We start from the raw sequence: 25,347 nt of genomic DNA, 5'->3' as shown, positions 1-25,347 counted from the left end.
TCATGCACACAGAAATTTGTGATATATATGTATTTCCAGCATAACCATAGCATTGAAGTATTTTCCCAGCAAAAGTACTAGCTTATACATCCTTATAGCAAATCAACAATTAACAATCAAAGTTTTATCCAAGTAAATGGATAGGCTAATAGCACAAGAAAACATGTTTAGACAGGAATCAACAAAAGGTAATTAAATGTCTATGAAAGTTAATTACTTGAAGCACAAAATGAGTGAGACCCAAATAATTAACAAGGTTTGATGCAGCACAAACAAAACATATTCAGATAAATTAATGTGCAAGAGAGGTTATCTCGTCCTCCCGCCACAAATCCTCTGAGGCATGGATAAGAATGCTTGTAATTTGGAAAATTCCGGCAGGAATAATGCTCCTGTCATTCTTGCACCTAAGGCATGATCCTTCTTTACAGTATATAAGCTTTCCGTAATTCGATGGCGGCAAATGCTTTTGTACATAAGTAATATCCACAACACCAAAATCAGAATATGGTGCATCTATAATGGAGCTATGGCATATATTCACCGCCTCCAAATGTTGGAAGGAAGTGAACACACCGCACAAAGCACCCATGCTTGTCATTATGCACCGAATGCTCAAAGCCTTCAAGTTAGGGGCACATTTAAGCAGCGCTTTAACATAATTTTCTTCAAAGAGGAGGCAACCGTGACTAAATTTCATCTCTGTTATGTTCTTGCAGTATTTGGCAATTGCAGAAAATATGTATTTATTGGGGTCATCGAAGGAAATGGTAATGGACTCTAGGCCCCCCCATGACTTCATTGCCGTATGCACTGCTTTTCTTGAAAAGACACATGTCTTTGGTAGAACTAGTCGTTTCAGATTTGGGGTCCTACAAAACAAGACAAACGCACCATTATGTATTAGACGATAGAAGATGAATATGGGTGTGGGATACTAAGCATTAACGGGCATTATTTCTGTATAACCATTATGTATCTAAAGGGTCATGATATTATGTTTGTTTAGTGTCTTAATTGAAGAGTTGTGTATTAATGCCTATGAGTTGCATTATTATAAATAGAGAATCAAATTATGTAACTAAGTATGTCAAATGAAGAGAATCTCCTTGATTTTTTATAGTCTCCTCTTCTTTTTTGCAACATGTACTACCAAACAACTTTTATATATATGCAGTATTTAATTTAGACTTCTTAATTAATACTGATGGGTGTTTTGTTTTAGAAGGTTGTATAAATAATAGTCCAAATGCATGCACAAATTAAAGGGTAATTAAGAATAAGAGAATATGTTACCTTTCAGCAGCTATGATGAACTGCTCATCCGTTAAGTCAACATTGTAGTTAAATATTAAGCAATTTGTATTTCCATTACTCAGACTCAAAACATACTTTAAGAATTGAGTAATTTTCCCCCTCGAATGCTTGTAAGCTCCCGGTTTATTATTTTGTATGTTGAAAAGGTATGAGTTATTGAGTTCGGACAGATCAATTTTGCGCCAAAGAGATGGGTCATGACAAGCTTTGTTCCACATTTTGCAGACCAGCGAGGCAACTGCAAGGTCCACAACATTGAGGTTCATAAGTATTGTTATTATTATATCAATTGACCGAAAATCATTCCAGACACCGGTCGTTGCAGCTGAATTGCTATTATCCATTTCTTATTGATGCTTCCTGCAAATACATTAAATGTTTCACATCATCATTTCAACTTTCTCATGAATCGGCAAAACGCAAATCACAAAACCCTTAAAAGGAAATCACCATGCATTTGACTGCATGTGTTAGGAATTAATGAAGCCAGAAATTTAAAGATTCTAAAGAAATACTTATGCTTCATTCAAGAAATTATCACTATTTGATATGAATGAATCTCATTGACAAATACCATTTCACATCCTTTTTAGCCCAATGCTTGCAGTTGCAATTCGTATCAATTAGGTGTGTCATTGGCAACCTAACATTTTTTTTTTTTGCACTATATTATATGTATGAAATATCCTCTGACTTATCTTTATCTTATTTCCATATTTTTTTTTCCGCACAACATAATATGTAGGGATGAATTACATAGATCAATTTGGGTCTACTTTAAGCAAAAATTGAAATCAAATTGGGTAAACAGACTCCGTCAGGTTTAGTAGATTTTCTTCAATTCAAACTAGACTTTCTTTTATTTGGGTCAAATTGAGTTGATTTTTGGGTAACCCGACAAAAGAGGAAAAAATTATAAAATACAATAAAATTGGGAAAATTGAGGGAAAATTGGACAAAAAGGATCATTTAGGGTTAGGGTTATTAATTTCCCTAAATTTGAACAAACAGATCAAATAAAATTAAATAATAAATAAGAAAACTAGAAAAAGAAAAAAATACAGAAAATGAAAATCATAAAGATTACAAACCTTCAACAAACCTTTGAATGATTTGTGAGAATATGAGTATTTGTGAGTGGTGAAGGAAAGGATGAATAGGATTTGGAGAGAGAAAGAGAAACACTTGAAACTTGAAGAAACAAAATACCAAGTTAGGACTTGCAGTTGAGAATAAAAGAGAGAAATGACAAGAGAAGAGAAAAGAAGAGAGAACTCACTATGCAATCCAACGATATTGTCTAGAAAGCGGTAGAACTGATGACCAGATAGTGAAGATGTGACGTAAAGGATATTATTTACTTTGTTAGGGAAAAGTGCTCAACACAAAAAAGGAAAAAAGAAAAATGAGATTCTCAACTCACTTTCTTTGTCTCAATTCAATTCTCATATACTAAAATAAAAATAAAATTATTTTAATATATTAACTAATCAAGTTGGGTCAAGTCGAGTTGAGTCTCAAGTTAATTTGTATAACCAATAAACTCTTAACCATACTTGACTTGATTGGTTTTCTCATTCTTTAATCTCACTTGATCCATAAACTTGATCAAACTAAGCCAATATCAATTGGATCAAGTAAATTTTTTAAGATTTTTTTAGATAAGTCTAATCCATATTCACCCCTAATATATTTCAAGTAAGATTTTGCTATCAATTTCTCTAAAAGGTACTCTATGGTCAATCCAATCCATGATTAGTCTGATTGAGTATTAGTTAAGGAATATTTAAAATAATTTATTAATTATTTAATATATATTTTTGAAAAATATTAAATTCTTTTAATAATTGCTTTTAATAAAATAAAAATATTAATTAATGCATTTAATATAATAAAAGAATCTATACTTTTAATGTAATAAATGCTCTGAATAAAAAACTATTATTTAGGAATATCTACTATATTTAATTAATTATTTAAAATAATTTAAAAATTATTAATTGATTTAATATTTTAATATGATAAATGCTTTTAATAATTTCATTACTATTTTTTATTTTATAAACTCATATTTAATTAATATATTATTATATTCTTATTAAACATTTTTGAAATTGTAATAAACTATGTTTTACAAGACGACAAGGCTTCCTAATAACATTATTCATCCAATCTCAAAATAATTGTTTTAGTAAATTACACCCATGTTACCAATATTTTATTCAAATTATATATACCTATGAGTTATCTGAAATTACTTGAACACATATTATAATTAGTAGAAAACATAGGTGCAAATGTAATTTCTCCATAAATTATACATAGAATATTTATATAAATAATATATTAATAAAATTAATTAAATATTACATTAATACTCGTGTTATCACAAATTTTATAAAAATTGGAATTCAACTTATAATTATAATTTTGCGCTATCATTTTTCATAATGAATATATGGTTATTATATTTTTTTTATTAAAATTAAGTCAGTCAAATGGAAATCATGAAATAAATTATAGTATAAATTCAATTCAAAATTTATACTTTTAATAATATTATCATTACATTTATTAAATTTAATAAATAATTATATTTAGTAAATATAATAATTAATACTATATAAGAAAAAAATAAATATACATATATATTTATATAAATACAATACTATATATAAAATTAACGGATGGTAAGAAATTAAACATAGGCTTGCAACGGTGCAAATGTAAAAGTTTCAACAATGTTTGTGAGGAAAGGTACTCAGCTTTATACGTAAAAAAACAATTAGGTGGTTTTTTATCAGTCAAATAATGGAGGAATATTAAGTGCATTTGGTTAACAGTATGAGAGTATTTCTGTAATGCCTTTCATATTTTTTTAATATTAACGTTTTCTTGTAAATTCATATAAAAAAGTAACTAAAAAATAATGCTTTTGACAATAATTAAATTATGTTTAGTTTTTTTTAATTAGAAATGCATAAGTGATTATTCAAGTTTTGGTATTTTTGTATATAGTAACATATAAAATTTGTTCGTATGACAGATACGCAACAAATTGAGAGATTGAAATGTTTACAATCCAAATTAGCACTATGGCTTGTTAGTTCATGATATTCATGTAAATTGTTTTATTTTAACTAAATAATGAATTGAATATTTTGCTGTTTAATAAGTACTGAGGAAATAGGTCATCGTGCAATTTTCACAAAATTATTTCGTAAGAAATATCGTTCTTCTTTTATTATTGCCGAAAGAAAGTAGTGTCTCCCAATGGCTCCCCCATATAAAAATAAATAAATATATTTCTTCATGGAGTAGTATGATTATGAGCCCCATGCATATCATACATCATTTATACTGCATTAACATTACGTCTGTTAAATAAATTGAGCGTCATAGTTATATTTCATTATTCTTAAGTTGATGGCAAGATAAAATATGCTAACCCCCTTCATTTTGTGTTATTTCTTTCTCTTCATGTACATGGCAAAAGATGGAAGTGAAATCAAATGTTCCTCCTATATATGCTACATATAGTAGCGTGAACATTTGTGGAAATGAGAAAGTAGATCGTCAAGGTTTTAATGACATTTATAAAGGGAGAATTTGAATCCTAATATGATCTCCCTATTTATTGTGGCCAATAAATTTAAGAGGCTATATAATGATAACTTTCTCTTTTTCCAGAATCTGGTAATTTACCCCACCAAACATAGAACATTCTCCTCTATAATTGAATATAGAGAGAGAGAGAGTGAGAGTGAGAGAGTAGTTTGACTAGTATTTGGAAGGAATGTACACATATGAAATAATGTTAGTACTCAAATATGATAATAAATTAGTGAAACTATGTAATATATACATATATATTAAATTATATAAATAAGTCTTATAAAATATGGGTGTTACATTTAGAGGTATTAGAGTCTCGTTCTAGTGAGTGTTGGGTAGGGACTAAGTGTACGTTGTGTCTACCCTATTGGTGTGATAGTTAACAAATGGCAAGAAGAAAACATGTTTTAATGGTGGAAGCTATTCAGGCTATTAGGGAGATGGTTGCAGTTATGTTGCAACAAACTAATCAAAGGAATGAAGAAGTAGCCGAATTTCAAGGTTTATCTGAATTCAGAAGGAACAATCCTTCAGAATTTGCAGGAGGATATGGTCCGGAGAAAGCTGATTTGTGGATTCAAGAAATGGAGAAAATATTTTGTGCAATGACATGCACAAATAGGCAAAAGGTTACTTTTGCGACCTATATGTTGGTCGATGAGGCCAAGTATTGGTGGGATAGTACAAGGAGACTTTTAGAAGTAGTAGGAGTGGAAGTAACTTAGGAAGTGTTTAAGAACAAATTTGTAGTAAAATATTTCCCTGATGATGTAAAAAGAGCCAAGGAAATAAAATTATGCAGTTGAAATAGGGAAATATGACTGTAGGAGAATATGCAACAAAGTTGGATGAATTGGCAATTACTCTGCTTACTTTCTGCTTCATCCCGATGAAAGGATGAAATGTATTAAGTTTGAAGTGAGTCCATATCAATTTAACATAGGAAGAGGTCCTATTTCTTTACACTTTCAAGTGTGTTGCTCCATTGAGACTTCACAAAAAATTAAGGCATCATGGAAAATAATTAGTTTTTCTCCTCACACAGACAATATTGAATGGATATCAATGTTGTCTGCCTATATATCTAGGTATTTCAAAAGCTCATGTTGTACATGTTGCAATTTTGAACATATTCCAGTTTGAAGCATTGAAAACTTCTCATATCAATCCAATAGATTTTAAAAAAAGTGATCAATTACCGCTTTAAATTCTTAATTTATCCTAGATATGTAGGAAAACAAAAAGACGGGATAAAAATGGAAAATCAACCTCCATATATATGTAAAATAAATAAACAAAGATTTAACAATTTTATACAATCAAAATTGGATTTGAACCTTGGTTTGATACCAATTGATAAATTTTAGTCTGATATATAAGGAAATCAAAAGCACCAAATCAATCCCAAAATTGCAATATGTATAACAAAAGAGATTTAGAATTACTTAAATAGACATATGACATTTGATCTATTTAGTGTCAAGAATGAGGAGAGAAACTATTTCTATTCCATGGCGCCTTAATTTTCTGTGGAGTATCAAAAGTGCAACTACACTGCAAAGCGGAAAGAAATATAGGCACAGGAGTCTTTCTGTGTGCGGTTTTCACAATGTTAAACGACGTGTTCCTGTGCGTTTTTAATCTCAGCTTTAGATTTGTTTTAAAAGAAAAATGAATGGACAGGATTCATTATTTACTCATGTCTGTATTGTTTTTCTCGAATTGCCACACTGACCCAGCAATTTCTGCTGCATCTTCTTCACATCACAATCACAGAAACATGCCCGTGAGAGTATTGGAGAACACCGCAGCACCTTCTTCTCAGGTTTCAGGTAATAATAATAACAATAAATTTCTCATCTTTTCTGTACCCTTCTCTATTTTTTGGTATCTGAATTTCCCTCCTTTTTTTTTCCTTTGGTAGTAACAAGTTCTTTATGTGTTATTATTATTATTATTATTAGACTTGATGTGTGTTGTGTTAGGTGCCAATTCGGGAAGGAGTTCGTGCCAATCTTGTAGTCTTCTAGGCGTTGGGCAGGTACTCATATTCCCGTGTTTTTGTTTTCGATATTTTGTTTGTTAGACTTTGCCAATAGGGTTTATGAAATTCGGTTTCTTTGTTTAAGGGAACACGGAGTATCTAATACTTCTTTAAGACAACTTGATAAAATGTATTTTTTTGTTAATCAAAGAAATTGACTTGGAATTAGCAACTAGTACTACTACTGGCCTCTGATGATGGAAATTTATATGGGTATCTGAGGCGTAATTCATTGGGCAAATGTGGTTGAGCACAAATTGAATGTCAATGGCAATCGTAGATGCTTGTTTGTACATGTTATGATTCCACCTGTTGGAAGATTGATTTGTAGTCCGTAGTACCACATGGCGTTGGGCGATGATTCTTTTGCTTGAGCTTATAAATTCATTTTAAGAAGCTGAGCCCTACCAGGGATATGTGAGAAAAGGACATGATAGAGTGGATTGAGTGAAATGACCTTACATATCCATATAATGTCCATTTTCACTTCATCTTTGTATAACTACTTGACAATTGACATTTAGTGGGCAGGGATTTTCTTCTTTTGCCTCCCTTATTTAGGACCTTCTAAAGGCCTGAGGGATAGAGTATGTGATGTGTAGTCAATTTCTGATCAAGTATTAAAGATCTTAGGGAATTTTATTAGAGATCAACTCTAATAGCCAGAAATCAGCAACTCTAATTGCAAGCAATTAATTAAACAACCTACTTCAATTTTCAAGCCTCAAAATTAGTTAATTAGCCAGGTTGTGAACTTGTGATACGCATTTCATTTTGTGGGTTGGCCAGTCAATGATCTATGTCCTAAAAGATTCATTCACCAAGGTTTTATAGTGGCTGTTGGCTTCTGACTGCCTTATGTAACTGTCGTCTTGTTTTATCTGGCCTTAGGATTGGCTTTGTAAAGTTTGGCTAAAAAGTGAAAAATATGGCATAGTTAGAGTTACGTCTTACATTAGTGATGTACTACATATATATTTCATTTTCTGATTCTATATGGCAAGTATTTAAGTGCACAATGTACATTATGTCTTAGAACCATGTGACAGATTTCTTTTCTATGATAACTTCAAACTTAATTTGTTCTATTGGATATATATTGACTCAACAACAACCACCAAGCCTTTTCCCACTAGTTGGGGTCAGCTAAATGTATCAATGATGTCATAATGTTTTCTTTCAAATTGTGTCTATAGACAAATTATTGACCTCTAAATCCTTATTTGTTTCACCTATAGTTTTTCTTGGTCTCTCTGCCTCTAGTAATTAGATTGCACTCCATATGATCTGCTCTTCTTTAGGTCTTCTTCATGCACTCTGCAACCACCTAAGGCGAAATTCTACCAACTTTTCTACAATATATGCTACCCAACTTTTTTCCTAATGCATTCATTCTTAATTCTATCTTGTCTAGTATATCTACTCATTTAACACTTTCTCATCTGTTAGATTCAAGAGTTTGGGCACAAACTGGAAGGTTTTATCAAAAGTGTTCTGCAATTAAACCAGAATCTAGAATCTATAGTACAACGCTAACAAAGGCCTCTTCCCTAACAAGGAGTCTCCTCCTTCAAACCAACTCCAATAATTTAATACGCACAATTTCATGGAAATTTGTAATACATTCTATTTAAGAAATACACATTTAACTGGTCTACAGTTACTAAACACAATAACTGCCATACAAGTGCAACACATCACATAACTGTCCTATCAATGCTTTCCGGGACATAAGCGGCCTTGTCATCAAGGCTAAAGTGAGTGCTTTATCACAAACTAGTTTTATCAACACCAAAGGCTCCACCAGTCCGGAAGCTTTAATTTCCCCTTTTTGATATTCCATCATCACCTTCTCTCAAATGAGAAGCCGAAACTTTCTTTCAGGACATTATTGAGAGGACCAAATGGCTTCTCACATTGGAAGCAGCATTTCTTTTCCCTTTGGCGAACATACTCTTGGTATGGCAAATGTTTCATGCCTCTGCTCCTGATTTGGGTCCTTATTTGGCACTGCCACCCGCACTGCTATTCGAATTCACAACAGAAGCCTGTTTGACTAATTAGATTTGGTTTGGGTGGGTATCTCCTGTTTGGCTTGAACCCACTGCTGGGTTATACCCAGAATCCATGCCCTGCCATGACTTGAAACAAATATCTTTTTCTTATTGATAAACAGATAACACAAGATGTGCTCCCCTGTTTCATCCATCTTGCTTGAGTCCTATGATTTATATCTCCCTCTATTTCTCTGAGTCCTGAATGATGGACCCTAGATACTTAAACCATGTTTGTGGTTAGGTATGTTCTACATCTCTAACTTCTCATTTATTTCCTCTCTTGATTCTCTGACCACAACTATATTGTATGCAAAAAGCTTGCATCCCCTCAAAATTTGGAATATGTATTGATGTTTCTTGTTGTTTACATTAGTCCATTAAGAGCTATTGTCAGCTAAACATTTCCTGATTAAATAATAATCTAGAAGATGCACACGTGTTTAGTGTTCTTATACTTCATTAACCTTTTTACATATATATAATAAAATACTTTTTAAATGAATCTGAAACCAATACAATAAAAAGAATATTTACAGCCTGTGAATGGAACAGAGGAATTAGTGATTAGTTTCATCACTTCATGGTCTGCAACTCTGCATTGTGGTCCTGCAGAGACTTCTATATTTGAAGATTCTACTAGGATTAGGGAGCTTATAAATATATTTTCTGAAGCTTCTGGAAACATGAACAAATGCTGGTTTTGGTTAATTTTAAAGCCTAAGTGCATTGGCTTGGAGCCAATTACTTGCTACTAGTTTTGGTTGGTATCTAACTGCTTCAGAATTTGAGAAGAAAAAAGAAAGAGTAAAGAGCCCAGCTATATTGGGTAAATATATATGGGCATACTGTATGTATGCGTTTATCCATGTGTACAGTTTGCTGGTTGCCGTATCCACACTTCATAGTCATAGAGAACACAACTTCAACTTTCCACTGAATTAGGTTTCACATCTTCTGTCTTTCACCTTATGCCATATACTCAAGGTGTTTATGTTTACAGGCCTTTTCTGGCACCCAGAATGTCTCAAGTGTACAAAAGGATGAAGCATGGAGAGTAAATGTCCGTATACAAGGATGTGACCTTGAGCATGGGTATTTGTGTGGCACCATGGAAGCTCTTAATGTTCCTATGGCAGACACACCAGTAAGCAATTCCTTTTGGTTCATCTTTCTTAAAAGTGAAACAGAAAAGTGACAACTTTTCATCATTTAGAAAACATGCATATTTATAATTTTTGTTCTAGTTTAATTTGGACTATTTGTTGTGTTAAACTGTTAATTACTGTTTTGTCACAAATTGAATCTGAAGATTTAGGACAACATTAATCTGTAATACATTATTCTTATCAGAATAACCTATCTTTTTATTACTTACCTAACAAACGGTTTATATAAATGCATTAATGATGTGTGTTCAGCTTCCATTTGATGGCATACAGTAGTTTTTGTTAAATTACAAAGTAGTTAACTGGCCTTTGAATTTTTAGATTGTTGTTAACCTACTGTATGGTAGAACTTGTCTTAGCATTTTTTACATGGTAATGATTTTATTAATTATTAATTTTCTTTGTTAAAGATCAATCTTCTCATTTTATATTATCCGGCCAAAAATTAGTTTCTATGAGTTTATCCCTTTTGTGGATAATGTATAGGATATTTTGTGTCGAAAAAACATATTCAGAGGGATTTTAACTTCAATATTTTAAATCAAGACTAGACTAGTGTAGATATATATTTATTATTTTCCTTCTTCAAAATACTCTTGAATGGTGTGTAACGTAGAGCAAATATATTTTAACTTCAGTTTTTGTCTTATATACCCCGATTTACATTCTTGAAACTTTTTAGCAAGAAAGAAAAATCACCATGGCATTCACTTTATCTTTTAATGGTTTATATCAGGTAGTAACGTTCTGGGAAGGGGAGATAGTTGATACAAAGAACTATACTTTCTTCACCGGTAAATGGGAGGCATCGTATGTTACTAAGCAATCAACTCTTAAATCAAGTGGAGCTTAATTTCAATAATACTGATGATGCCCATGAATTAGTTTGGATATATACTCTGTTTTTATTAACTTTTTTTTTTTTTTTCTGTTCCTTATGTTTTTCAGTCCAGAGGATGATATAAGGCACTGGTCTAAATTTCCATCTTTTTCTCCCTTATTGGTAACAATTTAAATTTTGGATTCATGTGTAAGACTGCATCGCATGTAGTGTTTCTAATGCACTTTAACTTTCTAGGGCCAAGTGGAGGCTGATGGTGGCAAGTCTTTGGACCTGAGCAACTATCCTTACATATTCATGGTAAATTGATTTTCACCAAGAGAAAATAACAATGCTGAAAATAATATATATTTATCTGAAATGAGAACCTTTACAAATTGCACTAAATTCTTTGTTGCAGAGGTGGAAGGAGCAATACTTCGTGAATGTTGGAACAGACTGTGGATTAACCATAGCCGGATTTTACTACATTTGTTTCTCTTGCAGCAATGGCTCTATCAGTGGATTCTATTATGATCCCAATAGCAGGTGCTCTCCTCTTCTGTTTCCAATTGGTTTATTGTGGTCCCAGTTTTTCAGCCTAAACTTGAGCAAACTTTTTATTAGTCTCATGCATGTGCTTATCAGATCATTTAGCATTTTTTTATTGCTTCATTTTTTTATTATATCTTTTGAAAGTTTTTGACATGATAACTCATGGACCCTTTGCAGCCCTTACCAGAAGCTTGAGTTGAAATCCACCAATGATGGAAGATCAGGTTTCAGTTTTTCATCATATGAGTTACAATAGATTGTGACATTTAGTATGTCAAGATTCATCATCTAATTGTTAGTATTGTATATGAATGGGAACATGTGGAAAATTCGAGTTTATTGCTGTCAGAATCAAAGCAGGGAGAATAAGTTTGTTAAAAAAACAAAAATAGTGCTATTTAGTGACCACTTATATTTTATGTTGTGACTAGTGACCACTTACTAGTGACTTCAGGGTTGATTACATGACTTACTGGTTTTCTTGGAGTTTCAAAAATTATACTAATATGTAGAGCTGGCAAAATGACCTGACCCGATGGGTTGGGCTGGGCCAGAAGGCTGCAAATAGGGTCAGGATGGGCTCTCAAAAAGGTGGCCCAAATAGAAATGAGCCATTTTAGCTTAGCCCGTTTAGCCTGGTGGACCAAATGGGCTCATGCCAGACTGATCCGATCAATGAAAAAAATAAATGCAAATCAGACTGATCCGATCAATGAAAAAAATATTTTATGATATCGTTTCAAAATATTTTTAATTATTTTAGGCACGTTGTTTGTGCTAGAAAGTTCGCTGCCAGGGATGCTTCAATTTCTAAGCACACAGGCATATTCACGTTTTCTGGAGGAGTGCAAAAAACAAACATGAAGATAATTGAAATAAAATTAGTTTTTTTGTTTAAAAAAAAATCCTGAAATATAAGCCAATTTGGTAAATCCAAACATCTCTACGTTTTGCATATTTACTCTATTAACGATCCAATTTTAGCTAGTAAGAAATATATCTACGTTTGGCATATTTACAAGATTAACGATCCAATACTCAAAAAATAAATATAAATCTTTATTAATGTGAATCAAATCAATCAAACTAATTTAAAGGAATCATTATTGATTAGTAACAAATGTTTAGTTATTTAGAAGTATCATTTTCTTTATTTTTTATTTAACACTTCTGTCTAATTTAGATTTAATTATGTTTTAGTTCCTAAAATTAGAAGGTGTGTTTGTTAGTCCCTGAAATTTAAAAATATTTTTATTAGTCCCTAAAATTTTCAAATTATGTTTTCTGGTCCTTTTGTTAAGATGATCTTAAGTAGGTTGGTGACATGACAAATGGACTCTTAATCAGTTGTTGTCATGCGTTTTAAATGGAGTGAGGTGGGTTTTTATTTATTTTTTAATTTTATTATTATACGAGATAGACAGAGCCCTAAATTGAAGAAAACATAGGATTGTTTGTCATTGTTTTTTAGCATTGTAGCAGAAGATTGAGGCTTGTAGTAGCTAGGACATTTGAACATGGCGTCTTGATCACGTGGTGGGTTTCACACATCTGATGTGTCTCATTCTTTTGTGGGAATGCCTTTGTTTTCATCAAGGAAAAGGAGGCAATGTCTTTGTGTTGTAAGAGCATTCATTTACACAACTAATAGGGGAGACAAAAGGGAAAGAAAACGAAGTGGATTGTAGAAATGCAGGACCTTGTGATTATTTGTTGGATTTGTGTGGTATTTATGTTTGTCAAATACTTAAAAATTAAATGACTTGTTTGTTGCATACCCCAAACACCTGCAACTTCTTTAAATGGACAAATGAAGATCTATATGTGGCTAGTGCAGAGGAAAGTAACAATGGGTTTGATCATGAACTATTAATAGAGGCAAGAAAAAAAATTGGAAAGTTACAGAAGAAGCATCCAGTTAAGAGAAGAAAGGGATTACTACTGGTGAGTGTTGTTGGGGTGTGTGGGACACAGTCATAAATATTATGTGTATGGGTTGTGTTAAAGAAAGATAGCATATGAGGTTTTGGTGAATGTGAGTAGTGTAGGCTTGGGATGAAATATTATGTGTATTTGACGTAATATGATGTAATGTAGAAGACAACATATTTTGTAATGTTGGAATAGTTTTAATACGAAAGTGACATTATTGTTTCCAATTTGGTGTGTATATTAATATGACACATTGTAAGAGAGCTTTAATTCAATTTTTATATTCATATTAATTTTGAAGAGTTGAAATTAATTTGGTATTAAATCAAAAGTTTGAATTAGTTTTAACATGAAAGTGACATTTAGTTGAGGACCTACATGGTCTTGTTTTTTTAGTAATATATGGTCTTGTTAAAAATGGAAGTGATAGATATCAAATGTTGGTTGCAAGTGTTGAAATGAATTCCCATTGATTTCATGCGTGGATTTGTTTCACTCAAAATGATAAAAAGCAGTTGAATTAAAAGGACAACAAATTGTGAATTTCTGGATGGAAATTTTTCCTTTGTCTCAATCTGTTCTGCGCCGGATCAACATTTCGTGCCATAATTTTTTGTGGGACAAAGCGGATATTGACAAAAACAAGCCATTGGTTGTTTGGTCAGTAGTTTGTTCTTCGAAAAAAGAAGAGAGTTTAGGCCTTTTTAATCTCAAGGGCTGGAACCTTGCGCTTCTTTCCCGTATCCTGTGAGACTTTCATTGTAAGAAAGATTCTCTATGAGTTTGGTGGGTTCACCATTACTATTCTAGAGGGAGCGATGCGTGAAATTACAATACTTCTTCATCAAATTCAGTTTTGAAAAAGAAAATCATTCAAATAAGGGACTTTATTATCTCCAAAGAGCTAAGTACGGAAGAGGCCAAAAAGAGGATTCAATCTTGGAGCACCAATGAACAATTGCTTGTTGACAAAGTCTATGAATACATTAGAGGTGTCAAGCCTACTGTTAGTTGGTGTTCTGTTATATGGAACCCAGCAATCCCCCCTAAGATGTCTTTCATTCTATGGCTTGCTAAAAGGAATCGGCTGCTTACTCTTGACAAAGCTGCTTTTTTGAATAAGGGTTCTCTCTGCCCTTTATGTTCAAATGAGGCTGAGTCAAATGCTCATTTGTTCTTTTCTTGCAGGAAAACTCTCCAAGTTTGGGCTCACATTCGTGATTTGGCTCCTTTCCGCAAGCGTTTCACTTCTTTGCAGTGCATTACTGACTCTTTAATTAGGGGCAGATCCACATCAGGTGTTCAAGTAAAATTTCGTTGTCTGGCTATAGCAATTACAGTCTACTGCATCTAGCTGTCTAGGAACAAACTGATTTTTTTTAAGATTATCAATTTTCTGTAATAGAGGTTATTAGCAAGATTAAGTTTCTTATGTATAGACAAGTGCACCTGTTGCATTTGTTTTAACATCTTGATATAGACCTTCTTGTATTAGGGAGGCTTTTGATTTTCTCTAGCTGCGGGGTATGCCTCGTTTATTGTTGTATCATTTTGGGTTTAATATAATTTACATTTTTCCCAAAAAGAAAAGACAACAATGAAAGTAGTGAGAAAGTATTATTTATTCATATCAATAATAGTGCATCATAGTTGGTATGGTCCAATTGCCAAAATAAAAATGAACTAATTGGCCAACTACGAAAGTTCAAGACTATGACCATTCCCACAAACTTTTGAAGTAATCATTTAAACTAAATGCCAAAAAAAAAACAAAGTGTTCCATCCCATTTTCCTAAACAAAATACACTAGACTCCACTCTTTTCTTTATGTGTGACTTGGTTGCGTGCCCACAAATGGATCCAAGTCCAGTGGTTGTTCATTCACATAGGAAGAATCTACTTGTTGGTGAGAATCTTGACTTGCTTGTTGTCTTTTCTTCATTTCTTGAACTTCTTTAACCTTATTACATAATAAACATGTTAGTTGTTAGTGTTTTTTATGCTAGAGAGGAAATTTAACATAAAAAGGACAAAAAAAAAGAAAACCTATCTCACCCTAATATTGGTTGCAACTGCAACAACTTGAGTTACAATGTAACAGTTGAAAGTGGCAGGTAATATTGGTGTTGGTTGTTGCTTAGATTTATTTACTAAATGTGTTTAAAGTATCTTCCCCTATGAGTAGTCTATAAATCTACTTATACGGGGCAAACTAGCTAGATCCAAAAAATGAGAGGTGCAAAACATATTCAAATAACATTTACCTTCTCTTGAGACTTTGAGCAACCAAATATTGTCTTTCCTAATATTTTTTCCAACTGATGTGTTAGATATTTTTTTTTTTTGTAGCTTTAATGTTTTGTCCATCATTCTTCCTTTTTGGCTTTGTGGTCTTCTTTGTAGTTACTTGCACATTAAAACAAGTCCATGGTTGGTAGTTTGTGAGATTTCCCAAATAAAGAAATTCAAAAAATTTATCATTGTACATCATTAACTTACTGGATCAGTAGCTATAACAGAAATGTTTGCAACATTAAAAATTGTATTAACATTTTTTTATGTCAGTGTAGGTTGTCCAACTGGACAAAACAAGGTCAGTTTCACCTGTTTCAGCAACATGGTTATTTTGGGACAGATTAACCATCTCATATTGATCTACTTGAGTTTCTGCTGCAGGTTCATCTATCAACTCTGGTTCTGGTGGTGGTGGTGGTGTTGGAAGTGGACATTTTCTAACAATATGGCCGACTTCATGGCACCTACTACATTTAAACTTTGTGCCAATCCTTCTAAATTTGGTTGCTTAGGAGCTTCATCTAGCTCTCTTCTTCTGAGCTTCTTAGGACGTCCAGGACCTCTGCAATACTCAGGTGGTTGCAAGTCTTCGTCATCAATTATTGGCCAATGAGTAGGACCTTAGCACTGATTTCATGCTCATAGCACTTGATATAGGTTTATTTAAAGTAATACCAATGAACAAAGTCTTCAGGCTCTTGACAGTTGTAATTGATGGCAGCCACCGCATGTTTGCAAGGAATTCTTGTTACATCCCAGAAATTGTAGGTACATGACCAACGTTGCAAATCCACAATAAACTTATTAGGTGACATTGAGTGTGCCACCTCAAAATGAAAATTTCCAGCCAATGTAGCAAACCAATTCCCACTCTTTTCTTTTTCAAATTCTAGCCTCATTTTTGGTTTTGGCATGGCATTGCCTTGGATTCTATCCACTTTCTCCCTTAAATTTGCAAACCTCCTCATTACATACTTTCGAATCAAATCACACATTGTCAATAAGGGCTTATCTCTAGCAACCAAAATTGTGCTGTTGAAAGCTTCACAGAGATTATTCATCAAAACATTGCATTTAGGATACACGCTAAATGCATGTTTACACCATGTCTTTTCTTCTAATTTATCCAACTAGTCATAAGCTTCTCTACTAATCTCCTTAATTTGTTGAATTTTAGAATCCCTTGCCTCTACATAAGTTGCCTTGGCAGCCCCCATCATCAAGCTTCTTAACAATGTGCCACCACCAAATTTCTTCTTGAAATTGTTGTATACCCAATATCTCTTGGAATGTTTGAACCAAACCCGGCCTACAACCAACACATAATTTAAAAAGTGGAAAAATATTAGCAGTGTCAAAAATTATTCAAAGAAAACAATCATAGTAAATTAGATACTGACCTTTTGTTGATCTAATATAAACACTCAATTATGAATGTTCATATCCCCAATGTCTTCAAGCAACAATTTTAAGAACCACCTCCAAGTTTTCTTTGTTTCAGACTCAACAATTGCCTATGGAAGAGGAAAATATTGATCATTAGCATCTCTTCCCACTGTAGTCAATAATATTCCTCCATATTTTGCCTTTAGATGACATCCATCCACCCCCATGAATGACATACCTGTAATATCCTATTTTTCGTAAATAAATTTAAAATGTTTTTTAGTTAAAAAAAAGAAATAGAATTTTAGAAAATGGTGAGATTTTTATAATTAAACAAATAAGGAGAAATAACTGTATTAAAATAATGGTTTGAAGAACAAAAATATATTTGATTTATTCATTTAATAGGAAATAAAATAGAGTTCCATTTTATAAAATAATACAAATAAATAAATAGGGTAAATAATAAGTTGTGAGTACCCTAGCTATAAATAGAGAAATATTAGGTCAATTTTCATATTGATGATAGATTCTACGCTTCCTCTTCCTCTCAATTTCGTTTTCTCTTTTCCCCTCCCAAAATCATCTCTTTTTCCCGCATACACTCAAACCATTCGTAGTAAAACGACAATCTCAGATTTTATAACCGTTGGATCGTCATGATATTTCAGAACCAGGTTTGCAACTCATTTTCGAGCATTCTCACCGTTGGAAAATGCTAAAAACTGTCGGAGCAAAGAAAAATGTCCTTCACATCGCAGCTTTCTCTTTTCCCGCAGAGACTCAAAACCTGTCCTGTAAATGCATTGAGATGTTGTGTGCATTGATTTGTGAGCTATGAATTGTACAATCACACGACTATAAGACCCTTTAAGGGTAACGAGTTAATGCGCAACGAGTATTGTGATGAGAACCACTGAGGGGACCCGACGAGTTTAATCACAAGTGCGACGAGATAAAATTATTTTGAGAACAATTGAGGAGTCGTGTATTTTGTACAATTCATAGATAGAGTTTGCGTGTTAAATGTTTTCTGGGTTGGACCTGAATCAGGAGGGAGGGGCCCTGACGGACTCTTCGGAGTGTAGGCCTTGGGGGTAAATACACCCGATTTGAGTGCTCCTTTAAGCCTGTGCCGATCCCATATGGTTGGAGCATTCTCGCAAAATAGCATGACCCTGATTGGTCTCCCTATGATTTTACCAAGTGAGAGTGACCTGACTTACTAGTGTGTGGTTTGTCTTATCATGTACTCCTAGGCGCCCGACGAGGTTTTTCACTAACATGGTACCACATTGCATATAGGATTGAGTCTTAGTGTATCTATTGCATAACGTTTGTGTATTTATTGATATTGATTGATTTAGTGATATTGTATTTTGATCTTTGAGTACATGAATGATGTGAAAATGAATGAGACGTGTTGTGTTGTGATGTGATGTTACGCGACAAAGCGGTGGAATTACGTGAGCTATGTTTAAATAAGTTGTATCTCATTTGCATGATATGTATATTTAGTTGCCTCGTTTCTCTCTATTAGTTAGGAATGTGATAACTCACTCTCCGTGTGCTATTTGTGTTTGGATCCTGTGATGATCTCGAACTTTGTGTTCGTGGGAGCATATGGTTAGGTGAATGGCTATAGAGAACCTCATGCTAGAGAACGTAGGAATACAATGCTCTGATAGGATGTGACATTGGGGTATAGGTTTCTACATTAATTGCATGAAGTCTTGGACGGCCTTGTTTGAGCCGAGATGATTTTATTATTTATTTGGACAAGTTTTATTATGATGCAAAAAAAAAGTGAATGTGAGCCTTTTATCCTTTTGAAAGGATTTTATTTAAATGTGTTTTAAGAACTTTTAATTAATTTTGATTTATTTTCCTTTTATTATTTGTACATATATGTATGGGGTAAAGGGTGTCACATTTAGTGGTATCAGAGCAGATCGAACCTTTCAGCCAGTGTGTTATGTGTTTACCATATTCTGGTGTGGGTTTTTGTGATTACTTATGAATGCTTTTGTTGAGCATGCCTGGATTATTAATTTTATTTTCCTTTGCATGATCAAATGAGACTTAATAATGCTTGTGATGTGCCTTGCATCCTTAATGTTTGCTATACCATAATTCCATTGTTGAGTCACGAGTTATGAGACTGACCATCTCTTTAATTCGTGAAGTGTGGTAGGATGTCATGGCAAGTCGTTAGGTGATACAAGTGGTCTTGATAACTTGATGGGTGTATTAATGTCGTAGAGAACCTTGAACCTGCAGGTGTGTTGTGAATGAGTGTGTTTAATTGATGTGTTAAGATGTGTCAACTAATCCCTTCTTTTCTTTGTGTGTGATCATAAACGTGATTGTTGAAACTGTGATTCCTTAATACATCCTTAGTGATTGTTTAATTCTTACTTCTTATATGTACGTTATATACTTGTTATAGGAACCTTATAATTCTATGTATGCTTGTAGTATGGTGTTCTGCCTTAATTGCATAGGTTGTATGGTTGCTTGCGATTCCTTGTTCGTAGCAATGCTAATGCCTTATAGTTCGATGACATGCATTAAGATATATTTCATAAGGAATACTATTTCGATTGTACCTTCCAGTTCTAGTACAACCCATTTTCTTTTGTTGTGTGCTGAAGTCAAGTAACTCGATTATACTTGCAAGCCCTAGTATAATTCATTCTTTTTGTTGTGAGCCTATGTCAAATAGTTTTTTTATTACTAATGTTTCTGTCACAATCAAGTGGTTGTTAACGTCTACATATGGGTGTACATTATGGTCATGTTTTTGTTTCTAGAATTCATTTGGAATATATGTTGTTGATTCTAAATGAGTGATCCTTCTTGATTTAAAATTATCGTCTCCTAATCAATCGAGTGTTCATCTAGTTATGGGCTGCTCATCTTCCAATCATGTCTTGTTAAACTGTTTGATAACCTGTCATGTTGTTACTCCTGTTACGAATAGAGAGACTTCACCTTGCCAATCATGTTAAGGTGTTTCGAGAGGAAATATTTGAGTAGGCATGATCCTTGTTACCTGTAGACGAAAGTCAAACTTAGTAAGTCATGTACTTGTGTTCCTTGAGGATGTGCTTAGTTACCACCTAAGTGCGAAATTGAGAATCTTGTAGGTGTAGTAGTACCTATAGAAAATTGTAACAGTAGTTCCTGGGAGATGTCTGGTAAAGAGTTGTTTAAAAATATGGAGTAGTTGGAAAAGTTGTGAAGAATAGTTAAGAGGTTTAGTGTGAAACCTTAAGAAGAGTGTAAGGTAGTTAGTAAGGTGTTAATTGCTAAGCATGGAAGGGTTCGAGAGTGAGTGTTCTTGCGTAAGATAGTGACCTAAAGGATTAGTGATGATAGTTGTATGATTAGCGAGATAAATCCTAGTTCTCTTTACCTTAATCTGGAAAAAGTATGTGGATGCTTTGAGGAATACCTTAGTGTCACAACCTACCCTTCGACGGGAGGGCGAGACGAGATAAAAATGGCGTCTTCTCATGAAGAAAACGCGTGGAGTCACCACCAATGTTTATTTGAGGGAAAACGTTAGAAAAACCAAAAAGTGGTCTTCGAAACTTAAGAATAAGGGTTCGGGAGTTGTTTATGCACGAGAAAGGTATTAGCATCCCTCGCGCCTACTTCAAAATTATGTATTTTCCCTTCTTATGTTTATTATTATTTCGGGGTCGACAAGGGCATTGTCCTTGCTCCTACGTATCCTCAGGTGCGATGAGGAATTCAGACCTATGTAGTTCTTTAAGTCTGAAAGTTTGTGTGTTACATTGATTTTATTTTTTTTGAAAGATTGATTTTAATTGCGAATAAAAGTCGTTTAAGGCGTTGGACCTTGAAACCATGTTTTAAACTTTAAAAAGCGGAGATAATCGTTAAGGCGTTGGACCTTGAAACGATCTTTTGGTTTTGCTTATTAACCTTCAATTTATTTTAAAGATAACTTGCGGCACTAATGATCGATTAAAACTAACTTTACAAGAAGAAAATGAGATTACTGATGATAGAAGAAGGAGATGAAGATGCACAAAACAAGAAAGAGGACCACTAAGGGTGCATAGATCACATTCAAATCCTTAAAACAAAAACTAACCGGATGATGAACGAAGAACGATGTAGAAATCGATTACGGTCGTAATTCGGTAGCTCCTCGGCCTCGTTTCCTCTTCTTTCTTCTTTTTCTTCTTTATCTCCTCTCTTAATTCCCTCAATTTCTGACCTTGGAACCCTTAAAACAACCCCTAGAACGCCTATTTATAGGCAAAGGGTCACTTTGGGACAGTTACAGCTCGCCCAGGCGAGCTGAAACTTAGTGTCGAAGCAATGAGCTCGCCCAGGCGAGTTGGTTTCTTCACCATGAAGTTATTTGGTGGCCCAGGTGAGCTAGAGGATAGCTTGGGCAAGTTAGGGTCTAGGAAAACCAAGGAAAAGACCTTTTTGCCCCTTTTTTAGTATTTTTTGCATTTTTGATCAAAACACTGAATGATCATCTGTTTTGCACTGTAACTGGCGTTCAACACTGTAAGTCGACTAAAAATAATCAAAAGATCAACAAACGATAGTCCCTGGACAAAATTAAGGTATGACACTTAGTACCTATCGTGACCTCTATGTGTACCTGGTCATGTCTTAACATAATTGATGCCCTTGTGTGTTTGTGGAATGTGTGATAGGATATCCCACCCTGAGTTAGCTCTTATAGTGGTTTCGATGGTTAGTGCTTAGTATGTTTCCAGTTAAGTTGGATTATGGGGTGTATCTTGAGGTTGTTATAGACTGTCGCAACCTACCCTTCGACGGGAAGGCGAGACGAAATAAGATGTACATCTTTCAAAAAGAAAAAATGCGTGGGAGTCGCCACCAATGTTTATTTGAGGGAAAACGTTAGAAAAACCAAAAAGAGGTATGCAAATTTTGAGTAAGAGGGCTATGAAAGGAAGGATTAGAGAGGCTCAAAGAGTGTTTAAGGGTTACATTGAGTAAGAACGTCGAGAGCGTTGCTTGTACCTTTTATGTTGGGCTCTACTCCTTTTGTCTTATACATTAATCTTTATTGCACTTTTTGTGCCTTCCTTGTAAAATCTGAAAATCTTTTGTCTCTCTTTTCTTCACTCGCCTTTGGCGGATTTTATTTTCTTTTTCTTTTCATTGTTGCCCAACTTCATGCATGTGTTGTTTGCATTACCCTTCCCGCCGGTTTAGCGGTGGTTCCTACTCAGGGTTCCTATTTTGTTTTTGTTGTTTTTTTCGTGTTGTTTTTAGAAAACAAATATGCTTTAGCTCGGAGGGAGTAGCAAGGGATAAATTAGTGTTTGGGATGTTGAAACACGGTCATGCGTCATTTCAAATCTTGACTAGATACTTTTGTAGTTTGGATTTTTGGGACCAAACCCCTGATAAACACGCTCTTGATTCTTTTTTTTTATTATTAACCCTAATTTTTGCTTAGGCCGCCTTTTCGAGTTTTCAACCTACCGGGTGAGAACTTCTGATCTGCCCCTAGGTGTGCTTGAGGCTCATGTATGGAGCCTCTCATTGCCCCAATGTAGGGCTTTGAGGTATCTATTGTTGTCTTTGGTCATGACCTTGTAGCAAGGAAAAAAGAAAGAAATTGTGCAAGTTCTCGAAAATGAATTTTCAAGGATGAGATATATTTAATTGATAGATTAAGTTGAATGACTCTTGTTCTTAACAACTCACTTTTCTCTCAAAAGACAACTTTTAAGAATGATAAACATAAGGTCACATCAATGTCTGTACTTCTTATTTTTTATTTGAAACACAGTCAATCAAACGTTTTTTTTTTGTTTTTAGAGGAAAATGCAAGGCATGAACAACTATGTGTCAAGATCATGCATGAGATCATGCATGAGTGAACATAACATGCGAATGATGAAAATAGAATGTATGCAATTGGCAGAACAAAAGCATGCTAAATGAAGATGTATGATAATGCAATAACTTATGCAAATGCAATGCTTGAAGATGATAAATGGTAAATGCAAGAATGATATGTCCATTACGATGCCATGAATAGATGCATGATGCCATCAAGGAACAAGCCAAAGTGATTTTTCTATGTGCCCCCTAATTCAGGAACCTAATGGAAAGGATCCAAAAGTCCACTTCTAGTGATAATTCCCAAGGGTACTTTCATGTAACCTTACCGGTCTCTAGAGATATCATCCTCTTAGATAATACATTGTGGCGATAGGGACTATCGGCGACAATGCATCACCAAAAGAGGAAAACTCTAGATGAGGCTTCACTATTATCAAGCGAGTTGAAGACCTAGCATGACCACAGATCGACCTCCACTCCTTATGGATCACATAGACCCGAGTATAGGGCATAATATCTCAATGTGTGTGCAAAGGTGTAGGCGCCATGTGTGCATAAAACAAAAATATTTCTAACTACGAATGTAATAGGTAGACAGACACACACCAAACACAATAACATAGCAAAGTTTATACACAAATATGGATAAAACGAAAGATAAAAGAGAAGAGGGAGCATAAATAAAGAAGAAATCATTATAAAACATTGCACACTGATCGAATGGCTTAACTCTCTAACAAGTCCCCAGTGGAGTCGTCATCTGTCGCAACCTACCCTTCGACGAGAAGGCGAGGTAAAATAAGATGTGCGTCTTTCAAAAAGAAAAAACACGCGGGAGTCGCCACCAACATTTATTCAAGGGAAAACGTTAGAAAAACCAAAAAGAGGTTTGCGAATTTTGAAAATAAGGGTTCGGGAGTTGTTTACGCATGGGGAAGGTATTAGCATCCCACGCGCCCGTCACAAGGAATGACAACCTTTGATTGAGTGTGCGCAACGTGACTTCAAAATTATTTATTTTCCCTTTTTATATTTTTTACTTTTTTGGGGTTGACAAGGGGGTGCCCTTGCTCCTATGTATCTTCAGGTGCGATGAGAAATTCAGACCTACGTAGTTCTTTAAGTCTGAATGTTTGTGTGTTAAATTGATTTTTATGTTTTTGAAAGATTCATTTTAATTGCAAACAAAAATTTGTTTAAGGCGTTGGACCTTGAAACGATATTTTAAACTTTGAAAAGAGGAGATAATCATTAAGGCGTTGGACCTTGAAACAATCTTTTAAATTTGACAAGCAGAGAAAATCGTTAAGGCGTTGGACCTTGAAACGATCTCAAGTGACATTTTGATAAAAAGAAGTTATTTATGAGTTGGTTTTATCTTGGTTTTGTTTATTAATTTCACTATTCTTAAAGACAACTTTACAACACTAGTGATCGGTTAAGATTGAACTTTACAAAGAAAATGAGATTACCGATGATAGAAGGAGGAGATGAATATGCACAAAATAACAAGGGGGACCCCTAAGGGTGCATAGATCACATTCGAATCATAAAAACAAAACTAACCGATGGTCGCACGAAGAACACCGAACAAGGAACAACGTAGATATTGATCACTACTAAACCTTGGAACCTCCCCTTAGCCTCCCTAGCACGCTTATTTATAGGAAAATGGGCACTTAGGGCAATGGCAGCTCACCCAGGCGAGCTGATGCTTACTCCTGAAGTAACTGGCTCGCCTAGGCGAGTTGGTTCCTTCACCCTGAAGTAATTTGGGGGCCCAGGCGAGCTAGAGGCTAGCCTGGGCGAGCTAGGGTCCAGGAAACTCAATGAAAAAACCCTTATGCCTCTCTTTTTTGGTATTTTTTGCATTCCTAATTGAAACACTGAATGGTTCCTTGCTTTGCATTGTAACTGGTGTTCAACATCATAAGTCGACTAGCAAGGATCAAAAGATCAACAAACGATAGTCCCCGAATGAAATTAGGGTATGACATAGACCCTTAGGAATCATGTTTCATGCTAAGAGTTTTGATATCCATTTTAGTTAGATGAGGATGACCCGTAGAGTATGTTATGTCTAGGTGAGAGATAACTATAAATCCTTCTTAGGCAGAAGTTGCTTTAAGATGAGACACCAATAACTAGTAGCTGAACCAGGAAGTTGTTCTAGGATTCCTTGAATTAACCTTAACCTTGGTTAGAGATGACTCGAGTAAGTTTAAGCTTCCGATGAGATCCCTGTAAGAAGTAAATCCTAAGTTCATAGAGAAGTCGGCCACCGTA

At 34.2% G+C, this 25,347-nt stretch overlaps 2 protein-coding genes across 2 annotated transcripts; one reads left to right on the top strand and one right to left on the bottom strand.

Moving 5' to 3' along the window:
- Positions 1-292: 292 nt before the first annotated feature.
- On the bottom strand, positions 293-1,661 carry LOC102661373 (F-box/LRR-repeat protein At3g48880). Its single transcript, XM_014762303.3, has 2 exons — positions 1,297-1,661; positions 293-872 (listed from the first exon to the last, which is right to left on the bottom strand). Exons 1-2 carry the CDS (start codon positions 1,659-1,661, stop codon positions 293-295), a joined length of 945 nt encoding a protein of 314 aa, XP_014617789.1.
- Positions 1,662-6,616: 4,955 nt separating this feature from the next.
- LOC100799640 (glucose-induced degradation protein 4 homolog) lies at positions 6,617-11,965 on the top strand. The gene is made up of 8 exons (XM_003516844.5): positions 6,617-6,764; positions 6,918-6,973; positions 10,034-10,177; positions 10,936-11,009; positions 11,148-11,202; positions 11,278-11,340; positions 11,441-11,568; positions 11,752-11,965. Exons 1-8 carry the CDS (start codon positions 6,632-6,634, stop codon positions 11,828-11,830), a joined length of 732 nt encoding a protein of 243 aa, XP_003516892.2. The 5' UTR covers positions 6,617-6,631; the 3' UTR covers positions 11,831-11,965.
- The last annotated feature ends 13,382 nt before the right edge of the window (positions 11,966-25,347 follow it).

Source organism: Glycine max, chromosome 1 (assembly GCF_000004515.6).
Source record: "Glycine max cultivar Williams 82 chromosome 1, Glycine_max_v4.0, whole genome shotgun sequence".
Taxonomy (NCBI): Eukaryota; Viridiplantae; Streptophyta; class Magnoliopsida; order Fabales; family Fabaceae; genus Glycine; species Glycine max.
This window is presented reverse-complemented; position numbering and strand designations above follow the sequence as displayed.

Bases quoted from the DNA above. Each gene is read 5' to 3' on its own strand.
- LOC102661373 (XM_014762303.3), bottom strand. From the start codon at position 1,661: ATGGATAATAGCAATTCAGCTGCAACGACCGGTGTCTGGAATGATTTT. The intron at 873-1,296 runs GTAACATATTCT...CTTGTTTTGTAG, and splicing joins TTCATCATAGCTGCTGAAAG to GACCCCAAATCTGAAACGAC.
- LOC100799640 (XM_003516844.5), top strand. From the start codon at position 6,632: ATGTCTGTATTGTTTTTCTCGAATTGCCACACTGACCCAGCAATTTCT. The intron at 6,765-6,917 runs GTAATAATAATA...GTGTTGTGTTAG, and splicing joins ACCTTCTTCTCAGGTTTCAG to GTGCCAATTCGGGAAGGAGT. The intron at 11,203-11,277 runs GTAACAATTTAA...TTAACTTTCTAG, and splicing joins CATCTTTTTCTCCCTTATTG to GGCCAAGTGGAGGCTGATGG.